The following is a 26,900-nucleotide window of genomic DNA, read 5'->3' on the forward strand; positions in this document are numbered from 1 at the left end:
ATGTGTTGGGTAGGAACAAGGCTCTGGGTTCAATCCCCAACGCCCTCCCCCCACAGAAAAAGTATTCAAAGGGCCCAATACTTAAAAGTCACAGCTTTGATGAGGGTGAAGAGCTATATTGGGCCTGACTGTCTCAGCTAGGCTTACTTGGAATTCCAGACACCAGCTTCAGAGGTCTTAGCACACGCACAGCCCTCAGGGTCCGGAGGTCAAAGTCGGTTCCAGCTGTGGCAAGAATCCTGGCAAAAGCAAGGATAAGGGATATAAGAGTTTCCTCCTGAGTCCATGAAGAAACAACACCCATGCTACCACTGCGCACCCTTTCTCCCAAGGGCAGCAACCACTCTTTCCCATGTGCCCTGCCATCCAACCACAAGCCAGGACAGGGCATGGCCAGGCAAGTGGGGACAGAACCGACTCCTGGCAAGGACTTCATCTGCACGCTGTCCCTCTAGCTCAAAGACAGGACTTCATCTGCGTGGTCACACGATCACTGGCCTGGAGGTGAATCTTACTCCAGTTTGAGTCCATGCCTAAACCACATTCCCAAATCAGCCCTAACTGTGCTTCCTGCTGCTTCATAGAGGAGCACAGTGTGTAGTGGCAGAGGTAGACTGGATCCTGAAGGACGCCCGAGTCTCACCTCCCATCACCCCCCCATCATCTATCCTAGAGAAGAGAGCAGAAGATAGATTCAGGACTCAGGAAAACATCATTATGGAATGATGTCGGCAAGAAGGCTGGGGCCAGGAGCCACATAAATCCTTCCATAAGTTGCCTTTGCCATGGTGTTTTACCACAGCAACAAGTAGTAAATAATACATGTCAGGTCCCTTCCTCCTGCAGCTCAGCGCCCATGTCAGGTCCCTTCCTCCTGCAGCTCAGCTCCCATGTCAGGTCCCTTCCTCCCACTGCTCAGCTCCCATGTCAGGTCCCTTCCTCCCGCTTGCTCAGCTCCCATGTCAGGTCCCTTCCTCCTGCAGCTCAGCGCCCCATGTCAGGTCCCTTCCTCCCGCTTGCTCAGCTCCCATGTCAGGTCCCTTCCTCCTGCAGCTCGGCTCCCATGTCAGGTCCCTTCCTCCTGCTGCTGGGCTCCCATGTCAGGTCCCTTCCTCCTGCTGTTGGGCTCCCATGTCAGGTCCCTTCCTCCTGCTGCTGGGCTCCCATGTCAGGTCCCTTCCTCCTGCAGCTCAGCTCCCATGTCAGGTCCCTTCCTCCTGCTGCTCTGCTCCCATGGATCAACAGCAGAAATTTTGGGAAAAACTGTCATTCTTACTAGAGTTACAAGACATGAACTGAGAGATTTTCTGACCTTGAAGACAGACATTTTTAATTAAGCACACAAACCCATAACACACCATCAAGAGGAAAGTAAGGCTCCCTGTACTGTTCGCCTCGTCCAGACCAGCGGTTCAACACTGCTGTGGCCGGTGACTACAGAAGACGCCCACAGCCCTCAGAGACCCTGAACACAGAATTCATGTGGTATTACTGCCAGAGAAGTAGTCCACCCTATACAAATTCCACTTCATCCAGGGACCTAAGCTGAGACAGCTCCCTGTCAGCTCGAAACTGGGCCCGTTACTTGAGTACATCTGACCCTGGGATGGTCAGATGGTGACCTTCATGCCACAAAGAAATGGCTGCAACACCAAGACCCAAAAGCTGCTCAGAGCACTGACTCAGAAGAAAGCCTGAGACTTGGCATCTTCACTCATGTGGCCTCTACCTCACAGATACAGGTCAATGTGCACAGAAAGAAAGCATGCACAGTCAGTAGCCACGTACATTGTGTCTGCCTGACAAACAGCCAGGCAGTAGCCTTGTTCCTCCCTCTGAAGAGAGCAACACACAGCTATGTGACCGCACACACACCCAAGCCTAGCCCTACAACCAAACAGACAGCAATCCTCACCTGCTGTAGGCAGCCAGCAGAAGCAATCACACATACCCAAACCTAACTCGACAACCAGTCAGGAAACAGTCCTGTCCTCAATAAGCCAAAACAGAGACACTGGCTTGCAGAACTTTCAGGCACCCAGGCCCAGTCCAATAGCCAACCAGGAATCAAACAGAATACTTGGTGCTGATAAAGCTAATGAATGAAATAAGAATACACAGCTAATGATGACTACACAAGCTAGATTAAGTAGAAGTTGAATCTTCTTATCTTGGGGACAGGCATTTTTAGCTAATTCAATCATATGAAAAAGTCACCAAGCTTATGGGGCCTTACAGGACATGATTAAACAAACAAAAACTTGCATATGAAAGTTCCAGGGAGTAAGATGGAGAAAGGCACAAAAAGCACATTTAATAAAATAACACCTGAAAATTTTCCAACTAGGGAGAGACATGGACATCTGGATTCATGAAGCCATAGGCCTAAGGAGACTCAATCCAAAAAGACTCTCCAAGACACATTAGAATTTAACATTAGGTCAAAGGTTAAAGGCCAAGACAGAATTCTAAAATTAGAGGGGGAAAGTCATATATAAAGGACTCCCATTAGAGTAGATCTCTCAGGACAAACTTGCAGGAAGAGAGATAATAAGAAAACATTCAGAGTGCTAAAAGGGAAATGGGAGCCACAAATACCATAACCCAGAAAAGTTTGCCCTCAGAAGTGGAGAACTAAGGTCTGTCTCAAATAAGCAAACCTAGATAGAATTCATCACCCCCAGACCAGCCCTATGAAATAGAATTAATGAAATCCTTTATCTAGAAGTGAAAACATCCATCATGAAAGACACAAAATTGTAGAACTTATTGGTAGAGAAGGTATACAAAAGAGAAAGGGAAGAAAGACTTGTCGTTTTAGAAATCACCAAACTATAAGGATTAGTGAAAAAAAGGAAAAATAAAATATACATTAACAGCTGAAGTACAATTAATATGACAGGAGTCACTTGTTACCAGTGAATAATAATCTTTAAGTAAATCCCTCAATAGACTGGCTAAATTAATTTAAGTAGAAGGCCCAACTGTATGCCCACTACAAGAAACTCACTTCATAAGAAAAGACACACTGCCTTCAAGTAACTTCACAAACAGGAGAAAGAAAGGCGAAGAAGGCAATTGTACAATGATGAAAGGACAAATCAGCAACAGAATACAACAACTGTGAGCACATATGAACCCAACTCTGAGCCAAACAAGCACATGAAGCAAATATCAGATCTACAAGAGAGACAGGTTCCACTGTAATAACTGAAGGTCTCAAAAACCCAACTTTTATCAATGGGCAGATCCCCTATGCAGAAAATCAACAAGAAACATGAATTAAATGAAGTCTAGACAAAATGATGAGAACACTTCCTACCACCACGTCAGAATACACATTTCTCTAACCATATAAACACCCTCTAGGAGAATCATACGTTAAGCCATCAAAATCATATCATGTATCTTTTCCAACCACAGTGGAGAAAAATGAGGATCAACAATTGTGGAAATCATACAAACACATGGAAATTAAACAGTCTCCTGAATAATTAAAGGATCATAAAGAAATTACAGAGAAAGACTGAAAGTATTGCAGGACGAATAAGAAGAAAGAAACAACACATCAAAGTATACGGGATACAGAAGAGTAGTCTGTAGTAGTAGGAGTGAAGTTAGCACAGGATAAGCTGTTGGTCCAGAGAGAGTCCTATAGAAACCAGACATTCCATTTTGCATGAATGTATTAAGTATGTAGCAAGCAAGAGTTAACAAAACAAGTAGCAAGTGGCAGACAGGTAAGGTCATCAAATCGGATACTGCTAACACCCAGCAGAAATGAACTGGGGAGCTACTAGCACAGCTGGAGTTTTCTTTCACCGTAGCGTTCTGGGCAGAGGTCTCCCCACAGATGAGTTTCCAGCTTCTCATTCCCACCTTAACTGGATTTTTTTATACCATGGGATGAGCAACACTAACCTCGGTTGGAAATGGGTTCTTTCCTAGCTGTTCTGAAAGGTACAGTGTTTTTAATGCCTTAGGCTGCTTGCTGTTCTCCTTTTCCCTTGTCATCGAGTCAGGTGACCAGTCTGCCATATGACAAAGGGTCTTGGGAGTCACCTGAGAACATCTGGGGATGGAGAGATAGCTCAGTCGCTAAAAGCACTTGTTCTTACAAAGGACCCAGGTTTGATTCCCAGCATCTATATAGTAACCCACAACTATATGCAACTCCAGGTGGAGGGGATCCAGCAACCTCTTCTGGCCTCTTTGGGAACTAGGCACACACATGATATACATATATTCATGAAAAACACTCATATACATAAATAATTAAATCTTTTCAAAAGAGAAAGGAACAAAAGGCTGGAGAGCACTGGCTACCCTTGTAGAGGACTGGATTTGATTCCCAGCACCCACACACCACACTACCATCCCTAACTGTAGTTCCAAGGGATCTATCTAATGCCGTATTCTGGTCTCCATAGGCACCGTGTGCATTTGGTACACAGACATACAAGCAAGCAAAATATCCATACATATAAAAATTTTAAATATTGGTATTAAAACACTGAAGGATGTCAAATAACACTAAAATCACAAATTACAAAATAGTAATTGAAAAGTCTTACCACAACACCACTTATACTGTGGGACAATTGTCTTGTATCCTGTAAAGATTTCTCACTTGTATTAGTTTAATAAAATGTTTATTGACCTGTAGCCAGGCAGGAAAAATAGGCAGGGCAACCAGAACAGGCGACTTCTGAGAAGTCTGCAGTCATCACCCAGGCACAGAGGAAGCAAGATGAGAATGCCTTGCTGATAAAAGCACCAAGCCACATGGATGACACAGACAAGAATTATGGGTTAATGTAAGATATAAGAGTTAATAAGAAGCCTGAGCTACTAGATCAGCCAGTTTATAATTAATGTAGACCTCTGTGTGTTTCTTTGGGACTGAATGGATGTGGGACCAAGTGGGACAGAAACCTTCTGTCAACACACATAGAATACTATCAAGAAAACAAAAAAAAAAAGCCGGGCGGTGGTGGCGCACGCCTTTAATCCCAGCACTCGGGAGGCAGAGGCAGGCGGATCTCTGTGAGTTCGAGGCCAGCCTGGTCTACAAGAGCTAGTTCCAAGACAGGCTCTAAAAAAGTTGCAGAGAAACCCTGTCTCGAAAAACCAAAAAAAAAAAAAAAAAAAAAAAAAAAAAGAAACAAAAAAAAAAAAAAGCTGCTTGAGGAACTGAGATATAAAGACCAGATGGCCTAGGCCATCCTTAGCTACAGAGTGAGTTCAATACCAGCATGCATAACTTAGTGAGGCCATCACAAAATTAAAAGTAAAATGAAGGCTTGGATGTAGCTTTTGTGGTAGGGTGTTACCTAGCTTATGCAAGACCTAGGTTCAATTAACAACACCACAAAAAAAAAAGGAAGAGAAGGAAAAAGAAAAGAAAAAGAAAGGAAAGGAAGGGGAAAGTACTTTCAGTGCACATAGCAGAAAACAATTGGCATCCAGGAAAAAGTAAGTTCCTAAAAATTCACATGAAAATTGCAAAATGCTTATCAGAAAAATCAAATGTCACAAGAAGGAAGAAAAAAAAGCCATTCGGAGCCATTGGCAGCCAGGGAAATTCACACCCCAAGCTGAGCAGGCTATGTTAAGCCTGGTGTTGTTTCTCCCAACAGCTCTACTGAAGGCAGAAAAACTTGCAGAATCATGATAGAGAGTGGCTGGCTGATCCCGGCAAATGCTAAAGTGAGCAGCCTGTGACTCAGGAAGCACTGCTAGCTATACAGACAATATATGCAGGCATGGTCCTGTAGCTCTTTGTGAAAGTCAAGATCAGAAATAGCCTACTGCTTTTCTCACAAAGAAAGGGGAGAAAATAATCAGGGGCTATGCCTATAATGGGCACATTATACTACAGTTAAAAATGGGTGAGTGTGCAAAATTAAACAGGCCTACATACATTAGTATATAAAATGTTTAAAACAGGACTGGGACTGTGGCTCAACTGGTAGAGAGCTTGCGTGGTATGCATGAAGCCCTGGGTTTGGTCAGCATCCAAGTACCGTGTAAGCACTGTAGTACTCACAGCCAACTGCCTTTCCCAGGCTCTCAGACCCCAGCCCCTGTCCCAGCCCACTGTGTCAGCCACCAAGTGTTATGGTAAAACCCACAAACGGTGCTAGAGGTGTCTTTCCCCTCATCTGCTGTTCGGAGACAGTTTCCTTAGTGGATTTAGCATTCTAAACCCCAGAAGACTTGGAGTAAACATGGTTCTAGTCTTGGCTGTCAACTTGACCACATCTGGGATTAACTAAAACCAAAGCAACTAGGCACACCTGTTAGGGATTTTTCCATAACTGCACCATTTGAGGTGGGAAGACCCACTTCTAATCCAGATCTTTAGAGCTGGGAAGATCCACCTTTAACCTGGGCTCCACCTTTTGCTGGCAGCCTACACGAGGACATGGAGGAAGAAACTTGCTCTTTGCCTGCTTGCTCCCATGCTTGCTCTCATTGGCAAGTCTATGCCTTTACTGGCATTAGAGCCTACTTCTTCGGGATTCTGGCATATACTGAAGAGCAGCTGAGACGTTCAGCCATGTGACCTGAACAACTAGTGGATTCTTGAGCCTTCTGTTAGTAGATAGCCATTGTTGGGCTAGCTGGACCACAGCCTGCAAGCCAGTCTAATACATCCCCTTTCTGTATACATAGATAATCATTCTATTGATTCTGGACCGCTAAAGCAGTGGTTCTCAACCTGTGGGTCGCAACCCCCACAGGAGTCACATTCCCGCTATTTACATTATGATTCCTATCAGCAGCAAAATTACAGTTATGAAGTAGCAATGAGATAATTTCATGGCTGGGCGCCAACACAACATGAGGAGGAACTGAATTAAAGGGTCACAGCATCAGGAAGTTAGAGAACCCTGAATAATACAAAAATATTTATGAAAAACCAAACCTTCTGTAGTAATATTTTTTAATTATGACTAAGAGGATTTATCGGAACACAAGCAACTGCACTGTGAGTCTAATTTAAAAGATATGAGGACCAGTGAGACGGCTCAGCCGGTGAAGGCACTGCCAGGCCTGGCAGCCTGAAGTCTGCTGGATGCTCAGGACTCACTTGGTGAAAGAAAAGACCTGACTGTCACGGGTTATCCTCTGCATTTAAAAGTCCACACTGTGGTGTGTACACATGTGTGCGCACACACACACACAGAGAGGAGGGGAGGGAGGGAGGGAAGGAGGGAGGGAGAGGGAGAGAGGGAGGGAGGGAGGAAGGGAGGGAGGGAGGGAGAAAGGAACATAGTGAAGACAAATAAAGGACTCTGGACTAATCCTCCTGCTAGGTGCTGGCACCGCATCACCACCATGGTCCTCCTAATAAGCATTTTACAGTAATTATTTTTGTTTTTATTTGGTATCTTATTGTTACAAAATAAAACTGCTATCCTTCTTGTTGACAGAAAGATTCTTCTACTGTCTCCCAAGAATGACAGGACCATTGACACCTTAAGATCAGAGCAGCTGGAACTGTCCACAGCAGAATCATAAACTAGACCCTAAGAACATTCCTTCATGGAAGGGGAGAGGCTCACGAACCACATGAGACACCGCTCCCCTCTCTAAGCATGTGTGAGCAGGTAACATGGACCACACGAGACACCGCTCCCCTCTCTAAGCATGTGTGAGCAGGTAACATGGACCACACAAGACACCGCTCCCCTCTCTAAGCATGTGTGAGCAGGTGACAAAGCACTGATAGCAAAGGAAACTCCTTGTGGGGAGGGGTCAGCTGCCCTTACGCCGTCCATGCTCCTGTAAACCCAGTCAAACTCACTGCTGCACCAAGCTGGGCTTGGGCAGACCCATATCTTTGGCCTATTGCTGCCCCCCCCCCCACCAACAAAGAGAAACAGACTATCCTTCAAAGTCACAGATAAATCCCCCACTAAAACAAAACAAACCAACAACAAACAGCAGCTTCAAGGTAATCTAAACATTCATATTAACAGTGACAGAGACGAAAGCTCAAGGCCAGGAGTGGTGGCGCATACCTTTAATCTCAGCCTCAGAAGGCAGAGCAAGCAAGCTCTGTTGCGTTCACCAGTCTATTCTAACATGCAGTCTACAGTCAGCAAGTATTTCCTGAGTGCTTCCTACATTCTAAGTCCTGAACAGCCCGGTGGATGCTCAGAGCCAGCTGCCTTCACCTCCCTTCTCACTCACCGGTCTCCCTCTCACGGGGGTTAACGTGAATCCTGGGAAGAAACACAAGTTCCACAGATTCTAAACCTAATGGCAAAGGACTCATTGTAAATTTATAAAAGTGTGCACAATTCCGAGTGTAAAGCCAAAAAATTAAACAGTAATGGTGCACGGATTCACAAAGAAAGAATTAACAAGAGCTTCAAAACCAGAATGCCGAGAGGCAGCAAACTAGACATGAAATTGAAGATATAACGGGAGTGGTAGGCACAGAGAGTGGCACAGCCCATCTGGAAACAAACCGGCCCAACACGGGTGCTGCACCATTCACACGCTTGTTTGCAATCCTGGGAACCTGCCCCACCAAAACTCACAACTCAGAACTCCCGGGGCTCAGCAGAGAGCACTTAGTACAAGAAGAGAGCATAGCATAGAGTGGTCACTGCGGAAAACAGCAATACATGGACGTATACATGGGACACAATGTTAAAGACTGACACACTGACAAAAGAGATGGGCCTCCCACCGTCCTGAAAGAAAGTCATGGCACACCAAGCTCACAGATACAACAAAAACAGACAGACATGAGCTTGTCGGCAGTGGCACCAAGTGGGGTGGGCACTGCAAGACCCACTGCGGGTGCAGGGCTTCTTTAGGGATGCAAATGTGCTAAAGTCAGACCAAGGGGTGCAACTCCATGAGCATCTCACACAAAGCACAGTGATCGTGCACTGCAAAAGATGGAGGCGGTGGTGTGCTTGCCACAGCAAGCCTCAATTTTAAAAAAAGGTTAAGTGCAAACATTTACCTCATTTATAAAATGTACGGGGACTCAAAGCCTCAGAACACACAGCCACACATCTTGCATCTGTGGGCGATCAGTCCATACCGTGACACCTCTGTACACACAGCTACCTCAAGACGCAGAAGCTTGCTAAGGATATGGAAAGACAGAAACATGACCCAGATAACCCAGACAGAAGGATAACCTAGGCAAGGGATACACTCATGAACACAGGGACACACAGCACTGGCATGTGGACATATGAAACATGACCCAGATAACCCAGACAGAAAGATAACCTAGGCAAGGGATACACTCATGAACACAGGGACACACAGCACTGGCATGTGGACATATGAAGGGACATGTGGACACATGTGTAGACACAGGGACTCATACAGATATAACAGCATTTCCCTGGGGAGCGGTAGCACCTGCAGTAGGAGGCCCTCCCAGGAACAGAGGCCCGGAGGAAGGACAGCTATCATCCAGAGCCAACCCTGAAACTAACCCTTTATTACTCAAACTGGAAGTCCCAGCTGGGTGTCCGTGGCCACACACCCACAAGTCTTAAGTTGGCCAAGGTAACTAACTCAGTATCTGTCAGCAGCAGCATCCAGACCCTCACAGTTAACTGCTCCCATGATCGTCAGGCCTCATCCTTTGAGCCCAGCCACACCAGCTGGAATACCAGAGGTGACTGAAAACTGATGTCTTGTGGCCCCATCCCCCTGGGCTGGCTCCTGCAGGCACCTGTACCAAGCATGGGGGTGACCACGAAGCTCATGGCACCCGGCAGTCCCACGCCTATGTACACATACTTTTGGAGCCATCTGGGGACAGCCATCAAAACCACGAGGACAGCACTGAATCTGCACATAGTCTCTGCAAGGCTCACTGAGCTCCCGAACTGCCTCTTGGAACATAGGCAATTGTCTTCCATTTTGCCAGCATGAGGCTGAGCATCCTCTGAACAGAGCCGACAGCTCTACCTTGAAGCTCCCATTACATAAAGTCCCAGCGAGGGAACAACATAGGATAGCCCGCAGGACAAGAGAGAAGAACCAGACCATCCCAACATTGCTACTGGCAACCCTTTGATATTTAGAAACATCTATGTTTTGGCAATAAATTAGTCAAAAAACAAAAACCTAGGGGAAAAGGAAACCCATCTTTCGTGGGCTGCCACTCCAGTGATGGAAATTTAAAACGAGACTCTCCCTGCTAAGGGCTGAGATAGGAGAGGCATCTCTTCATCCACTAGACCAGGCAGCTAGGGGTATCTCTCCGCTCTTGCCTAACTCACACTCTGGGCTCAGCAAGTCATGCCTGGAGGAAGTTCAAATGCTTCAAGTTAGAGGCTCCTGCAACCTAGAGCTAGAGGTCTAAGTGACAGCCATTTGAGTCACAGATGCTTGGCCTGTCCTCTTGCCCAACCTATTTGCATACCTAGTCCTTTATCCCTGTGACAGAGGTCACAGAGAAGTGTCATGTCTGTGGTGAGACTCCCATGAAATACAATGCAAATGGACCCAGCTCCATTGGCACCTAGTGGCAGGATTAGACACCAGTGTCCTTGTGACCTGCTACCACAGTAAGACAGAGAGTAGGGAGGCATCCGAGTTCCTCAGCTCAGGTGCTATGCTTGGAAAAGGTCTGCACTGCACACCCTGGCTCTGGCCTATCCAGGGCAGCCCAGAGAGGCTACACAGCAGACGGCCGCAGAGCCATCGTCTCCCAGGAACTGCTTTGTCACTGACTTTCCAGGTGCTGCTGTCACCCAAGAAGCTGCTGCTGGTTTCCATGGAGACAGACTTTCTGAGTCTTATCCAAAGACGCCTTGGCTTTATCCCAGCCTCCATGCCCTATCCCCACTCCAAGAGGACAAGAAGAGCAGACCCAGGGCTCTCTGCCTCTCCTGCAGTACAAGCCCCTGCTCCCCTCTAAACCCAGGAGATCTCAGGTAGGATAGAGAAGGGCTTGGTCTGTCATGTAGAGACCCTGAAAACACCCAACAGCAGGCAACTGTGGGCTGCCCACTGCGTGCCAGGGTCTTTCACGACACCCTCAGTTAGCACCACAACCGTCAGCAGCAGACACGGGCACAGAGCACAGGACACGGCACTCACTGCACGGAAAGGGGCAACTGGGAATGGAACCAGCCTGTAGGAAAGATCTCTGAATCGTGACAAAATCCCAAAGCCTCATTTGCCACATAGTGCCAAGTGCAGAGGGACGTCCCAGTCCCTTCAGGAAAGGCCCTAGCCTTGTGTCGTTACCCTCTCCGTCACTACAAACAGACAGAGTGAGACAACATAGTACCCAGTAACTTCCAGGCCTCACACTTCCTCTTCAGGCAGGAAGGGCAACCTCACAGGCTTCCCTGGCTCTCACGATCACCCTCAGACCTCTGTCACTCACATCCACCAGGAGAAAGAGACCTAGGAGGACACTGAAACCTTGGGCTGGCTAGTGTGCTCTACATATGTGCAGAAGAGACCTACAGCTGATCAGGTGCAGAGGAGCTCGGGCCAGCAAAGCTGAGTGAGTGAGCAGGACTTTTTCTTAACCGTTTGTTGTTGTTGTTGTTATTTTGTTGCTGTTGTTGTTTTGAGACAGATTCTCACATAGCCCAAACTGGCTTTGAATTCCAAGCGCAGTTGAGGGTAACCTTGAACTTCTGATCCTCTTACCTCGGCCACCACCCCACACACAACCTGGGTGCTGGGATTCCAAGTCTACACCTCATACCCAGTGTGTACAATGTTAGGGATTGAAGCCAAGGCTCCAGGCAGGATAGACAAGTGCTGGCCCCAGAGCTGCACTCCAGCCCTTCCCGGGGTTTTATTCTTCCTGCATCTCTAGGAATGAAGAAGCTGAAATCTTCCTTCTGGTGCTGAACCTTCTGTATCTATGACCTGCGGCCCAAGACCTCTATGTTCTAGCTAGCAGGATGGACATTACCTCCTTCCTCAACAAGGCGCCCTGGGTGCTCAACCTGTAGTATTAGGTTCAGAAGGGCCCAGATAGAGCAGGAGTCTAAGTAAGATCCGGAGACCCGGAACACAATATGGAAATGTCCATGTTCTAAAGTAAAAATCACTTCGAAAACACCACAAAGGGCCTGAGAGAAGGCTCAGTGGAAATCACTTGCTGCTGAGCTGGGCAAACTGGGTTCAATACCTGGAAAATTCACGGGGTGGAAAGAGGGAACTGACTCTTGCAGGTTGTCCTCTGACCTCCCAAAAGTGTGCAGCGGCATATGTGTGCATCCCAAACACACACACTCACACCCCTCAGATGAAAAGCTAAGTGGATGAGCTCAATGTCACATTGACAGGGACAGGGGACAGAACCAAGGGAATTCTGTGACATACTATGACGGCCGTTGCCCACCATGAGCAGAGAGAGCACACACATTAGGAAAACACAGGAACAACAAGGGAGGCTTGCACCTCTGGAACTATGGCGTTAATACCATCACAATTCCAGACGGGGAGAGAAAGGCTGGGCCGGGGAGAGCCAAAGTTATGTTCTAAAATTTAATTATTGTGCCTGAGAGATCCATGAAACAAACACCTGTAACTTGTAATCCCCTTGCCCACAGACAGAGAGCCACTGAAATGCTGGAGGCTGCTGTTTGTGGGAGAAAACAAGCCACATGTTCTCACCCCTAAACAAGGTTGTTTGAGCCAACTGCACTGTCTGTGCTTGATCATACGTGGGTGGGCGGTACACAGGCAGGAAACAGGTCAGGGTGCATGCTTGCTCCTGATTGGACCTGATGGAAGGGTGGCCCTATGGTGTTGCCTTTTTAAGCCTCTGCAAAACGTGACTTGTCGCCATTTTCTGGGAACCCTGGAACCAGTCCTGGCCAGAGCCCATCATCCTGGCCAGTATTTAACGCTTGCTTCAAATTTAGCTCAAAAATTGTGGAGTTGGTCTTTCTCTTGTGATTCTCAGGTTTAACAGGCTCAAACAGTGCTCAAAAATATAATGTCTGAAAACTATGAAAGCCACATAAACCATCAGACTCAAGATGCTGAATAAACTCTGAACGGGACCAATTCATAGGTATTCCAAGCAAAACACAACACAGTAACCCTCCAGAACATCTTAAGAAGTCTTAGAAGTGGACAGAAAAGCTCATCTTGATAATAATGGAAAGCAATTCATGAATTGATTTCACATCGCAAACCACACAGGACACAAGGAAGTGGCACATTTCAGGGGTTGAAAGAAAACTGTCAACTGCAAAAACGTCCTTCAGGAACGCAGGGGAAATGAGGACACCGTGTGAGTGGGGGAAACACAGTTTGCTTCTCCCTCTGTGAGATATATTTGGTGGCTGAACCAAAAGTCAACTTACTTGGACTTACTAACTTACTTCTAAATATAAACACAAGAAATACTTAGGGCAATTGTGAGCAGAGTGTGGTAATGGTGGGATTTCTCCTCCTGTAAAGTAGCGAAATACCCTCAGAAGGCAGGGCAAGCCACCACTTACACGGCTGCACGCACAGCTGCCTGTAACTCCTGGGGATCCAATGACCCCTTCTGGCCTCCTTGGGCACCTGCACACGTGGCACACGCACATATAGACATACACATGCACATAAATAAAAATAAATCTAAAAGTAGTTGATTAAAATCATTTTATACATAATGACATAGGCAGGTTGAATATAAAAGGTTTAAAAAGAAACATCATGTAAATACTACCCAAAAAAAGGCAGCAAGCTGGGCGGTGGTGGCACACGCCTTTAATCCCAGCACTCGGGAGGCAGAGGCAGGCGGATCTCTGAGTTCGAGACCAGCCTGGTCTACAAGAGCTAGTTCCAGGACAGGCTCCAAAGCCACAGAGAAACTCTGTCTCGAAAAACCAAAAAAAAAAAAAAAAAAAGGCAGCAGTAACTACTATCAGGGGAAGAAAAAAAAGCAGACTTCAGAACCAAATGTTGCAAGTACCTACCAAGACTACGTGGTGATTCTACACATAAAGGTCCTTGCTCTTAAGTCTCAAACCCTGGGACGAAAGGCTGAGGTGCCTATTTAGCATATCAAAGTGAACCTAGCTGTTGGGTTCCCCCAGCATTCCACAGTCCCTACCCATCACAAGGCCCCACCCTCTCCCCCCCCAACTCTCCAGCTTGCCCTTCCCCCAAGGCTCTTCCCTATATAATCCAGCCATTTTGGTTACCTGCCTCTTTTTTACCTTTTGCCCTCTTGGTCTCTGGACCTGGTTCCCCTTCCTCCCCTCTCCCTTTCCCTCTATCCTCTCCTCACATGGCTCAGGGCCGTCCACTCTAGACTCGCCCAGATGTCTCTGCCTCTAGCTATGTCTCCCTTTTATCTACAATAGACTTTCTCCTCAGCCATCCTAGGAACAGTCACGTCCTTCCTTATTACTTACTGTTTCATTCACTTGCCATTTGTGCGACTGTAACGAAACACCCAAGACCAATATTTACAAACTTACAAATGAGAGAGGTTTATATTTCTAATGGGTCTGAGGACTAGAAAGCACAAAATGGGAAAAAAAAAAGAAAAGAAAGCACAAAATGGAGTGACCGCCAACTGGATGTCTATGAAGGGAAAGTTTCTGCATCCCCACAGAGCCAAAATGATGGAAAAACCACCCATGAGGGTGGAGTCCTCACGCTGTCACTGCCTTTGAAAGGTCCCACCTCTTAATATGGTTGCACAGGAGATTAAAATTCAACATGAATTTTAAGAGGGCACAGACATCTAAAGCTTCCAGTAGTGCTCAGCCTTCCTAATGCTGTGACCCTTTAATCCAGTTTCTCATGTTGTGGTGACCCCCAACCAAAAAAATTATTTTCATTGCTAATTTTGCTACTGCTATGAACTGTGATGTAAATATTTTTGGAGCTAGAGGCTTGCTAAAGGAGTTGAGACCCACGGATTGAGAACCACTGATTCTAAACCAAAGCAGAATGCCCACCAATCCACATAGCTGCAAAACAGAATTAAAAAACTAGTAAGCTGGAAGGGAGATATACAAACTCGAAATGAGAACTGAAGACTTCAATGCCACTTTCAAGAAGACAAAAAATAATAATAATTTCTAGAATAAAGCGACTAACAGGAGGAGATGCTGAGGAACGTTCCATATGACATAATACACAGTCTTCTCAAGTATCCACAGGAGCACATAACAACATAAATCAAATCTGTCCCCAAAAGAAGTCTTAACAAAATTTTAAAACTGAAATCATACTGAGTGTGATCTCTGACCACGATGGAGTCAAACAGAAGTGACAACAGTCTAGAAAATCTCTAAGGCCTTGGACACCGAGCACACCTTTGAACAATGCCTAAGACACATCAGGAATCCAAAGCAACATTCAATAACACAGCCCTGAGTTAAACTGACAATACAGTATATCAAAATAAATGGTGGGCAGCTAAGGCAACGCTAATTGGCAAATGTATCGCACTGAAAACACACACACACACACACACACACACACACACACATTTAAAAAGGTCAAACATCTCAAGCCACCAGCCTAAATTCTCACTGCAGAAACTGAGAAAAAAGTAGAATGAACTTAGAGAAAACAGAATGAAGGCAACAACATAAGAGCAGAACAGGTTTTCAAACATCATGATTAAAAGAAATCAGGGTTTAGTCATCTTTGAGACTGACCTCCATAACCACACTGGCAAACAAAACAAAAGGGTAGATGCCAGTTACCCATCTACGGAATGAGAAGAGCCGAAAATTACAAGCCCTGCAGGGTGAGAGCTCCTACAGAAGCCGCCACTCTTGAGACCTCAGACTAGCTGCACTTCCCCCAAAAGAACACAAGCTATTACAACCCACCCAGTATGAAATGGATCATTTGACTATCCCCATGACAATGCAAGAAATGGAATCTTAAATTTTTAAAACTGCCCAAAAAATTAATCTCCAGTATTAGAGATGGATTCACTCCAGAAATCTACTGAACATTTCAAGAACTGTCATTTTGATGTAGTGACTTCTAGAAAAAGAGAACATTTCCAAATTTAATTTATAAAAGCTTGTATCTACTCGCAGAACCCACAGTACAAAAACTTTTTTAATTTAATTTTTAAAAGATAGAGCACCAACAAGATGGCTCGGCGGCTCAGTCACTTGCTGCCAAGCCTGATGAAAAGTTCAATCGTCAGGACCCACATGGTAGAAGGGAAGAAACTGCTGCAAATATCTGCTGCCCTTCACATGCATGCACACATGCACACACACACACACAAACACACATGCACGCACGCACATGCACACACATGCATGCACACACACATGCACACACACATGCACACATGCACGCATACACACATGCACGCACACACACATGCACACACGCATGCACACACACACATGCACACACACGCATGCACACACACACAGTATTTAAATTTTTAAAAATATAAAGACAGCTGTAGTGCTCTGCCACCTGTTGAGTCCTAGCCCATGAACTGAGTCTCTATATAGTTTGCTGATTTTTGTCTGTCTTGTTTTTATGATAATGGGCATTGAAGTCAGGCTTTCATACATGATAGGCAAGTGCTCTTTCGCTGAGCTACATCCTCAGCTCAGTTCTAGCTGGAGTGTTTAATACTAGATGTCTATTGTCAGTGTCATTAGGAGACACAAACTGCAATAATTTCAACACAGCACAGGGAGTCCACTGCCTATGAGGACAGGTAAATAGAAATAACGGCAACCCCAATGAGCCAGCACAGACAGAGATCTCTGCACCCCACCGGGGAATGTAAACACAGCAATAGTGGACCTGCTCTGGGTTACCACAATTTCTTTTAAAAACACTCAACATGAAGCTATAATATAGCCTGATTATTATACCCATCTTCTCACACACACACACACACACACACACACACACAGCAACTGTATTTGAAAATGTATGGAAACTTTTCACAAGGAGATGGTTAGACAAACCAGACCCCTTGATCTATCCTTGGCTTTACTGCGCATCAGACAGTGTTTTTATAAAATGTGTCCATCAAGTACTGAGTCACTTCTCCAACGTCATTTTCTTGCTTTTGGCTTTTGTCACAACTTAGTAACTATTACAGTATTCCAAACATTCTTGCTGATTTGCTATAGTGACCTGTGTTGCATGATTTTTCATGGGGAGATATAAAAACATCTATTCGCCCTGGATAGGACACCAACAAACCAAAGAAGTCTTGCCTGGTAAGCAGTGAGTTCACTAAGGTTACCTACAGGAATGTGGGCAACTCAGAGGTGGCTATGCCACCAGGAAGTGCCCTTGGCAACTATAGACAGACAGACAGACAGACAGACAGGCAGGCAGGCAGGCAGGCAGACAGACAGACGGACAGACGGACAGACATAGATGAATGGATAGCAGTGGAGGTGGATTAGGAAATGAATCCTGTAAGCCTCCCTCCAATTCTCACAAGGAAAGGGACTAACAGATCTACCCAAAGAGGGTCTCAAGTAAGTCATCACGGATGCTCTGTATCATAATGTCCAACATAAAGGACACAGCCCCACTCTTGTGAGCTGATTGATATCTGACACTTTTACTCTACTTGAGAGCAACATTTATCATAAGATGCATAATTACACACATAAGACAAGGAATTTAAGAAATGTTATGATATGATCGCTTCCCAAATTAGCAAATTCCCCATCTTCCCTCCTGCCTTGAGCTTCTCTAATCTGAGACACAACAATACTCAGGTTAGCAATAGCCCTACAAGGGCCTCAGAGTGTCCAAGTGAAAAGGAGACTCGTGTATCTCTTACCTTACAGAGAAGCTGTGGATGAAGAGGCCGCAAGAGGAAGGCCATCAGAAGCCTCCTACTCCAAACAGCCAAGTTGTAAATCAAAATGAATATTCTGGAAGTCCAGTGACACCGGTATAAGGGAAAGCTATTGGCCTACTGCTGACAGGGATAAAGAGCTAGCGGTCTGTAGAAATCAACTAGCCACCACTGCTCCTTAAGCCAACACCCAACCTCTCTTCACATCTGCAAGGCCAAGGCTGGAACACACAAGTCAGGGGCGGCAGCAGGTGCTGCAGTTCCTGCAATAGTGAGAAATCCAGACGGCCCAGCTGAGGGAGCTGAGGGAGCTGGCTTCTTTAAAACAGATTTGCAGTACTGGAGCAGTACTTCCTGGAGGAAGAAGCCACTGACAACTGTCACAGGTAGAAGGATGGACCAGCTGACTCCACTGGGTACTGATGCAGATGGAAAGGCAAGTGGAAGCCACTGTTCATGCGCCGTGAGGAAATCCTTGGGCCTCACAAGTTATCCTAGTCTATTCTGCTCTGTAAACGAACAGAGTTCGAATGATCCCACACCTAAGTATGTGTTGCTGACAATGGGCCTACTACGGAGGCTCACTGCTCACTGCTCAGAGACCAGGATTCTGCTAACCAGCACTGTCCACTGACATGCATCTGGTCACTAAAGAGCTGGGATGTGGGTCTTAAAGGAGATGGGTGTTGTTTGTGAGCCAGCTAACACAACAGCCATTCCGTAGCTCACAAATGGAGACATAATTCCAACTCAGTCTCCTGATAAATCTGGGAAAACAAACATTACCGAGTCTAAGGACTCACTGTGCTGAGTGGCAGGAACACTGGTAACTTGGGGTGGGTCAAATCACACGGACTAGAAGAGGATGTTAACATGGATGGAGGGCTTGGGGGTCTAAAGACTCTTGCAGAGGAGCTGACTGAGGCTGTGGACAACAGCAAGAGACCTAGAGTTAGGAGTGGTCGTGAAGAGCCATCTGAGCCACTGTCATCTCAGGAGCAAACATCGAATGGACGAAATCGCTTCCTGAAGTGGAATCTGCTCCTGGTTTACAGTTCCCAGCACCACATGATCTGGCAGAGCAGTGGTGACTTAAGAGGACTAACCACAATTCTGAAAGAAGTTCCGCTGTGGATAGCATGCTATCAAACAGCACTGGAGACGGAAGAGAAGTATATGAAGAATTTGCCGAAAGGCCAGCTTTACTGTTGTCTTAGGAAACTGCCAGGCACCACTTTCTTCGGCAGCTGACACCAACAAAAAGATCCCTCAGCGGAAAGGCTCAAGATAGTTAACATTGTTGGCAATAGAGCACTTTTTAAAGTAAGGAATGCACACGTTAGATATAATATTGTTGCAGTTAATACAGCAGATAAAATGGATAGCTTTATATGCATTATGGCAGTAAAAAGTCCTGACTTACTTTATTGCAAAATGTGCTTCATGCTGGTAGATGAGAACCACACGGCAACATCTTTGAGGCGTCCCTGAAATTAGCAATGAAAGGAGCAAACTGCCATTGCCACAACCTGCAAAGGACTGTGCCCAGTGTATGTGTCAGGGGGTCCTGAAGGCATATACCACTCCACTCACATAATATTCTCGAAACAACAACAAGCCCAGAAATATAGAGGATTAGTGAAATATAAAAATGGAAATATGTATTTCTGTATATAGAGAAATAGAGAAAGGATTTCCAAGACTCGGAGTCAGGGTGGGTGATGATCTAGAAGTCTGCAGGGCTACAGAAGGCCCCCAGGAGAGCTCCTGCCGGGAATGGGAGGCTCAGAGTTCCTAGCTGTGGCACTGTATTGCATTTGTCAGGTGGTCACTTGGGAAACCTGAGGAAGGATGCCATACTCCCTCCATACGATGGTTGGCTCAAAATCAAAACCTGACCTTTTTTTTTTTTTAAAGGTGGTGTTAATTTCGGGAGCTCAGTGCCCAGTCCATTGATCTGCCTGGTCCACTGGCCCACATCCCTTACACTCCTGGCCCTGATCCTACCAGTGTGCGCTAGTGTGAGTCTGGTGAGTCTGTGGAAACCCATATGTCCACCACTCCCAGTTAAAACCTCTGGCCCCTCCTGTCTGCCCACCTGTGGGCAGCAGTCAGCCACCTCCCCACACTGATTAGGTCTGCAGCTCTGGCCTCCTCTCCACCAGGGAGCAACTGCACTTCCTGAGCTACGGTCTGAGACAGACGTTGAGAAGACGTGGAAACAGGGACTCCACATTAGACAACACACTGCCCTCACCTTCCCCACTCCCAACCTCTCAGCCTCTTCTGGGTGCTGTGTTGTCAGGGTCCATGGCCAATGTGAGGAAAATGCAAGAAGCGCATGAGGAGAGGCCTCAAGCCAGACTGACGCAGCACTCCACAGTGCAGAGCTAGAGTCTCGGGGCACGAGGAGAGCAGGCCAGCCCAGGATGGCGAGGGGTCACAAAACAACTGGGCCTAAAGCTGTGTCCCGCCCATAATCACAGCCTCTGGTACTCACCTTAAAACCAGGAACCTGGGCTTCCAGCTCCCAGAACAGGCAAGGTTACAGTTGAGTAAAAGCTGCCCAGTCTGTGTGGGACTGTGTTATGCCTGCCTTCACACACACACACACACACACACACACACACACACGACGGCCCTGGCGGGGTGAGAGTGGATGACTAAGGCCAGCACTGGGGAAGAGAGGGTGGTGATATAGTACAAGTCCCATTCCAAATGGGCCCCAGCACTGCCTCATAGGCCAACCAGGGCACAGGGTTCTTCCTAGGGTGACCCGCAGATGGACTCTGTGACAGTGTGATGTGAATTCTAGTATGAACCCTACCACCCCAGACCTGGAACAACAAAGGGAATGGCAGCAGTGAGGGAAGAAAGCAGGCAGAGATTAAGTGTCACGAGTTAATGACAGGTGTAGCTAAGTGACCTGCTGGAACTCTGCCCGGCTAAACGGTGGGGTGTAAAACAGGCCAACCAGAGGACGCTACAACAGCGTGGAGGCAGCACAGTGAAGAGCCACTTTCTACTCCAGCAGGCATGGAAGCCCAGGAACTAGGAAGCTCCCGAGTCCCCTGATCAGGGAATCGAGGGTGAGCAGGAGGCCTGCTTGCCACCCTGCTCTCAGTCCAGGGACTAGCTCCAAGCCTAGTAACAGAGAGACACCATTAGCAATCATTCTCACCTCGGCGTGGATCACAGCTCTGGGCTGCGGGTGTGAGGAGATGGGAGAGATGCCAATGAGTGCGTTCCTCTTTGCTCACAAGTGCCACCCTTGCTGGGTGTGAACTTAAACTCCTGTGACATCTGTGAGGGTACAGCCACAGGATGCAGTACCAGCTGCCCTGGGTTATAGTATCGCTGGCCTGGACACAGCCCAACACACCAGGGCACCTGCACCTGAACACCCATGCCTGAGCCTATCGAGGAACTGCCAATTAGGACAGAGCCATGTTAGTGAGCCAGACAGGCAAAGACCACCAGGTGGAACTTGGGTGTCTACTCAAGATGGAAACCTGGGAGCTCACAAGGCCCCTCCCTCCTAAATGGTGACAACTAACTTAGAGCTCATCTCAAAACCTTGACCAGGCCTACAGCCACCAGCTACTGGGCCATGTTGGAAATGGGTTCATGGACCCCAGTGAGGTACATGCTGCACCAGACCCTTACTCCTTTGTCTGACACCTTGGGTCAGGCCCTCGCTGGATGCTACAGGACCAGCTCCCTGGTCCCACACTGTTGTCCACGGCTCACAGTGTCGTTTCCAGAACCTCGGGTCCACTCTGTGTCCAGAGCTCTGTAGACCTCGCCAGGCTGGGCACATCCACGTCCCTCCCTCTCCCTGGGGCGCTCTGTGAAAAGCTTTCACTTCTTGATCTTTGAGCCGCACTGGTCAGGTGCAGGGGGATCAGGTGGGCACAGGAAAGTCTGTTGACTGACCACTCAGGATGCTGACCACCAAGAAACTTCTGGGTTTTATTCCGAATAATCTGAAAAGGCCATGGAGGCTAGATTTAAAGCTGTCTTAGCCCAAAATTTACCCAAGTCTAAAGGCACAGTTTGTGGAAGCACAAGGGACAGGTGGGCGTGTGTCCCTAGGGCCTAAGATTCCTGTTCTCTGCCCTTTCTTACGGCTGGGGCATTGGAAGGTGGTGGCTAGCAACTGCAAGAAGCAACTAGAAGCATATCCCACTCCTAGACCCTGCAGTCAGGCAGAGGTCTGGGCTATTGGGGATTATGGATGCTTTCTGCGGTGAGTCAGTGGTTAGTGGACTTCAGGAATGCCTCCCCCACACTCACCTGTGGTCTAGCCCAGGGGAAGGTGGGCCTCTGTGCACCCACTGAGGGTCACAGGGTCAAGGTCTGCACCCCAACCAGCCCCCACTCATCAAGAAGACCCTGCACTGCTTTCATATAAGGTAGATTGTACAATCAGTTTCCCCCAGGGCTGCTCCTAACCCAGAAACACACAAGGACTCTTAGACCCTAGAAATACCTGACAGGATGAGAGCTTGAAGCTACTTCAGTGAGGAAACTGGGGATTCCCACCTGCCTAGGACCAGGGAGGAGCCTGAACCCCTGAACACAAATCAATGGGGATTGTCCCAGAGAAGGGCCTGGTTCTATTTCATGATCCAGAAGTACAGAGTCCTGAAGCAAAGGAAAAAGTTGGGGGAAGTAGGAGACAAAGAAGAGAGTGAGCTGGGTCCTCTATAAATACCCACTTGCAGGGGTGTGTGCCAAGGAGGGAGGCTGGGCGCCACTCATCAGAGCAGGGCATCCCTGGGGCTTTATGTAACCGGCAGAGGACTCTGGAGCTGTCACGGGGGCCATGGGAGGCCACAATCAATAAGGCCATCTGAGATATGAGTACCAGTGCTGAACCCAGTGTCGCCACCCCTCACTCAGTGCCCACATTCACAGAGCTGCTCGGGGCAGAGGCTTTGCTGTACGTAGCGGAGGTGTTGGGGAGACCCCCATTGTCCTGGCAAGTTCCCAGATGCCACAGGGCCAGGAAAGGTTGCAAAACCCAAGGATACTACCTGGAAAACCTTAACCCTGATCTCAGAATATAGGGATCAAAGGTTTCCTGCATGCGGCTGCCAAGGCTACCTCTCAAAACAGAACTCCTGAACTCCTAACTCCAGCCACACTTAGGGGCAGCAAATAATCAGAGCCCTGGATATAAGAAGGGAAAGGGAAGCCAATGAAATCTCAACCTGAGCAGCACAGAGGCCATCCCCCCCCCCCACAGAGTCTCAGTTAAACACTGGGGAGCTACAGAACAGCCCACTGTGTGGAGCTGGCTTTAGCTATATGTCTTGAGCCACTAGTTGGCAGGCACAGTTTCCCTAAGCACTGTCCCCTTGCCTTGGGGCAGATATCCATGCGCTCATCTATTTTTTCTGTCCCTAACTTCCCTGTGCCTCCCCAGCCCCCAGGGAGCACCTCCCAAATCAGGCTACATCCTTGTGCCCTAAAAGCCATTAGACACTGGCACTAGGTTCAGAGTCTGTGGTGACCGTGCCTGACTCTGAGCTCACTGTCCACCTTCCCTCCCACGAGGCAGCCCACACTCCTCTCCTCTTCCCACAGGAGATGAATCCAGAGAGGGGAGCCTGAGCTCTAATTACACAGCCTGAAAAGGAATCTCTGTTTAATTTGAAGTAAAATGAGAAGCTGTGGTTGGAAATGCCCCTCCCCCCCCCCCCCCCCCCCCCAGGGAGCCACCTGCCTGAGCCAAGACATGTTTCTCTGTGTCTCCATAGGCCATTAGGGGAAGCAGCAGCCTAGGCCACAACAGAGGTCCTTGTTACCTATGAATTGAAGTCCTCCAGGCCAAAGGCCATAGCAGGGTTCTCTAGGGGTCCTGGAAGAGAGGAGGCAGTGACGAGGTAGGTGTGGGGTGCTCTACAGGGAGCACGGAAAAGATAGCAGCCTGGGAAATGAGTGTTGGATCTGGAAGATGCCAGAGGTTCCTGGAGACTCTGCCTTCTCGGTACGCCTCTTGAGCTCTCTGGAGTCTCTACCCGGGCTGCTGCTGCCCCCAGTGCCCTCAGTCTCAATCGCCTGCTTTCTTCCCTGTGCCCAGTGTAAACCCAACTCGACTGCCCTACACCCAGACCATGGCCCTGTCCTGCCCCCCACCATCCACCAAAACTGTCTCTCACGGACCTCCTGACACCAGCGACAGAATTTCCCATTAGTGACTGCGAGCCCTCCCCTCCCCAAGGGCAAATGGACAGTCTGTCTGTTCATATATCCAGAAAAACATGGCCTGCAGAAGGGCAAGAAACCTATTGGGGTACTTCTGTGTCCTAAGAAACCTAAACAGAGTAGAAGGCAAGAGGCGTCTCCAGCAATTTTACCTTCCAGGCGGCCAAGCAAGGCGAGGAGCAGGCAATGGAGGAGGGCAGCTGGGAAGGAAGGCTGGTGCTGGCCAGGGGAGCTCTAGGGGCCCCACGCGCTCGCTTGCTCTCCCTCTCTCTGCACCCCTCCTTGCTCTGCCCTACATTTGTCTCCACAGCCCTTCACTCATCTTCACACATTCCAGCCGACGCACTTGCTTCCAGATTCAGTCTGTGAAGACTCCAGCCATCCCCACCACCCCTGCCCACCTAAGCACGCCCATCTTCAGCCCCCAGACAGACCAACACACTGGCCAGGACCCTGGGCATGTCTTCACTCGAGACTCGAGACTTCTCCAGTTGCATCAGTTTCTCCTGGACCTCCCACCAATGCTCGGGTAGGCTGTTAGTTCCTAACCTAACACAGCCACTCCGGGCCTCTCTCCTCTACCCACAGCACGCAACTATCTGTCTCCTGCTTTGCTGCAAAGCACCTTTAACAATGAGCATTACTAACAGGTCCCCCCTCGAGGCCCCCATACTCAGTATTCTCATTCCCACACACACCTAATCCACTTCAGGCCACATCACACGTTTCCCTCCAACGTCAGCTTTGTGGTACAGAGCATACTCCCCCTGAATCCCCGGCTGCACATAAGTGTTCCCCTGGGTCTCCATCACCTCCTTGCCCGAGCAGCTCATAGGTATAGGAACCAGGGTACAGTCCGAGACAGCTTCTCTAGTTCCTGGCGATCCTGTCTGATCTCTCTATACTCTTGGTCAGGAGCATAGCCACAGCTCTCCCCACAAATCAAGTAGCTTATACCCTTAAGCCTTGAAGCCCATTCATGCCCTCCCAAACCTGAAGCCTTCCCTGACTGCCTACACAAAGTTTGCCCTATGTACTCCTCACCCATTTCCCCACCAAGATTAAGCCCTTCCAGAACATGTTGAGCTGGTCCGTGCCAAGAAGCACTATGTATGGTCTAGCCAAGGTGCAGACCTGCCCTGGCTACAGTCTCGGAGGCAGAGCAGCATATGTAAGCACCATCCAGGCATGAGATTACGTACACTGACGAGAAACAGGCTGGGAAGGATGCCTGCCTCTTTGGACACCACTCGCCGGAAGGGACTTTGTGGCTCTGTCCCCATGTTCACACCATCTGGCAAATGCCGAGGATGTAGTGATTAATGGTGAGTGGCTGGAGCAGTGTGAGCAGACGAGAAGCCCAAGTGCTCAGGAAAATGAACAGGGTTGCGGGTGGACATGATGGGCACGGGATAAACAGGCAGAAGAGGAGCAGGACATAGCTCTCAGGAAGCCCCTGGCTGTACTGGGACAGTGACTCTTTCTGATTTTCCAACTAGGGCTCCTATCCGGGCACTTCTGGGCCCCACTCATCCTAGTATGCAGAAAGAAGTATCCGTGGAAAAGGAGGTGGGCAGGGAAGCTGTAGGACCCAGAAGGTAACCCTTCTCCTAGCCGTGAGGCAAAGCTCATATTAGGAGATTTAGGCACTCGTCCCCACCCTACCAAGTGACAACAATCTGGGTAGTAATCCATGGGCTAGTCCAGTGGGAAACAGGAATTCATAACTGAGGGGCCAGACTTCCTGAGCACAAGCTCATACTCCATCTCTCATAATCCCCAGGCTCCCAGAGGCATCCCTGTGGCCTATACAGATCCACAACCAGATCACATCTTTGCCTCAGAGAGAGCAGCAAGTGACCAGTGCACCTAGTCGATTACAGCCCCTGTACCATATCCACTGGTGCAGATAACGAGACGAGACACCAGAGAAGGAAGCAAGGCAGACAGCAGCAGGCACCCAGCCTCAGCTTCTCTAAAAACAGGGTGGTGGCTCACAACTCCCTACCCTACCATGACCCAGTCATCTCTCACAACCAGCATCAGGAGCAGAGAGACCCCTGCTGGCCACTGGGGATATGCCTGGCTTCACTAGGCAACAGGCCAGGGTGCTGTCTGCCTCTCCCCTCTGGGCCTCGAACCCTCTAAGCACCAATTAAACAAAGCCTAATTAAAACAACAAAATAACAAGAACGTGCCACACCCCCATATATACCCTACCACTGGGACCTCAGCTCAGAAGGGTTGGAGATGGGTTCTTTCCTGGGTTTTCCACCAAAGCCTCCCATAAGCACAGACACACTAGGGTCCTCGTGACTCTATCCTATAGCAGTATCTGAGCAGCTCCGAGTGTGGCTCTGGTCCTGCGTGCGGGCCTCCATGAGATATGGATCACCCTCCCACCTGGGGTTGGCACTACCTCAAGGAGCTGGCTACAAGGGGAGAAACCTAGAACCACAACAGCAGTGCCAGCTTTCCCGCGGACACGGAGGGCAGAGGTGGAGCCATGAAGCAAGAGATTGAGACAGAGGGGAGGAAGACAGGAGAGTGAGGGGAACAGAAAGGGTGGGGAAGTGGAAGGGAAGAAAAGACAGCTGTACAAAGAGGCAGAAAGGGAGAAGGGGCAAACAGAACATGGGCAGGGGTTATCCAAGACTAGAACAAGACAGTCCTGCCTTCCTCTGGGGGCCCTGGCATCGTCTCACAGGCATTCACAGGAAGGTTAGCATTCCCGTCTTCCCCCACCCAGCAATGGGCTGCGTCCCCCTAACTCAGGCCTCTCCTAGGATCCAGGGGTCCTATAGGTAAGGATGGGTGGGATAGGGAGCTTTGGTCTCCCTCCTTGCCTCCTTGTTCCCCTACACCATGGGTGGCAGATTCTAAAAGCGGGGTCCAGCAT

At 48.3% G+C, this 26,900-nt stretch overlaps 1 protein-coding gene across 3 annotated transcripts in view; it reads right to left on the minus strand.

The window, feature by feature from the left end:
- The window catches only part of Cacna1b (calcium voltage-gated channel subunit alpha1 B), a 157,522-nt gene that overhangs the window by 124,080 nt on the left and 6,542 nt on the right, over positions 1-26,900 (minus strand). For all 3 annotated transcript variants that reach the window (XM_038335865.1, XM_038335864.1, XM_038335863.1), the window contains exon 4: positions 148-239. In XM_038335865.1, coding sequence (XP_038191793.1) covers positions 148-239 — 92 coding nt within the window. The remainder of the gene's footprint in view (positions 1-147; positions 240-26,900) is intronic.

This window comes from Arvicola amphibius, chromosome 7 (assembly GCF_903992535.2).
Source record: "Arvicola amphibius chromosome 7, mArvAmp1.2, whole genome shotgun sequence".
Classification (NCBI taxonomy): Eukaryota; Metazoa; Chordata; class Mammalia; order Rodentia; family Cricetidae; genus Arvicola; species Arvicola amphibius.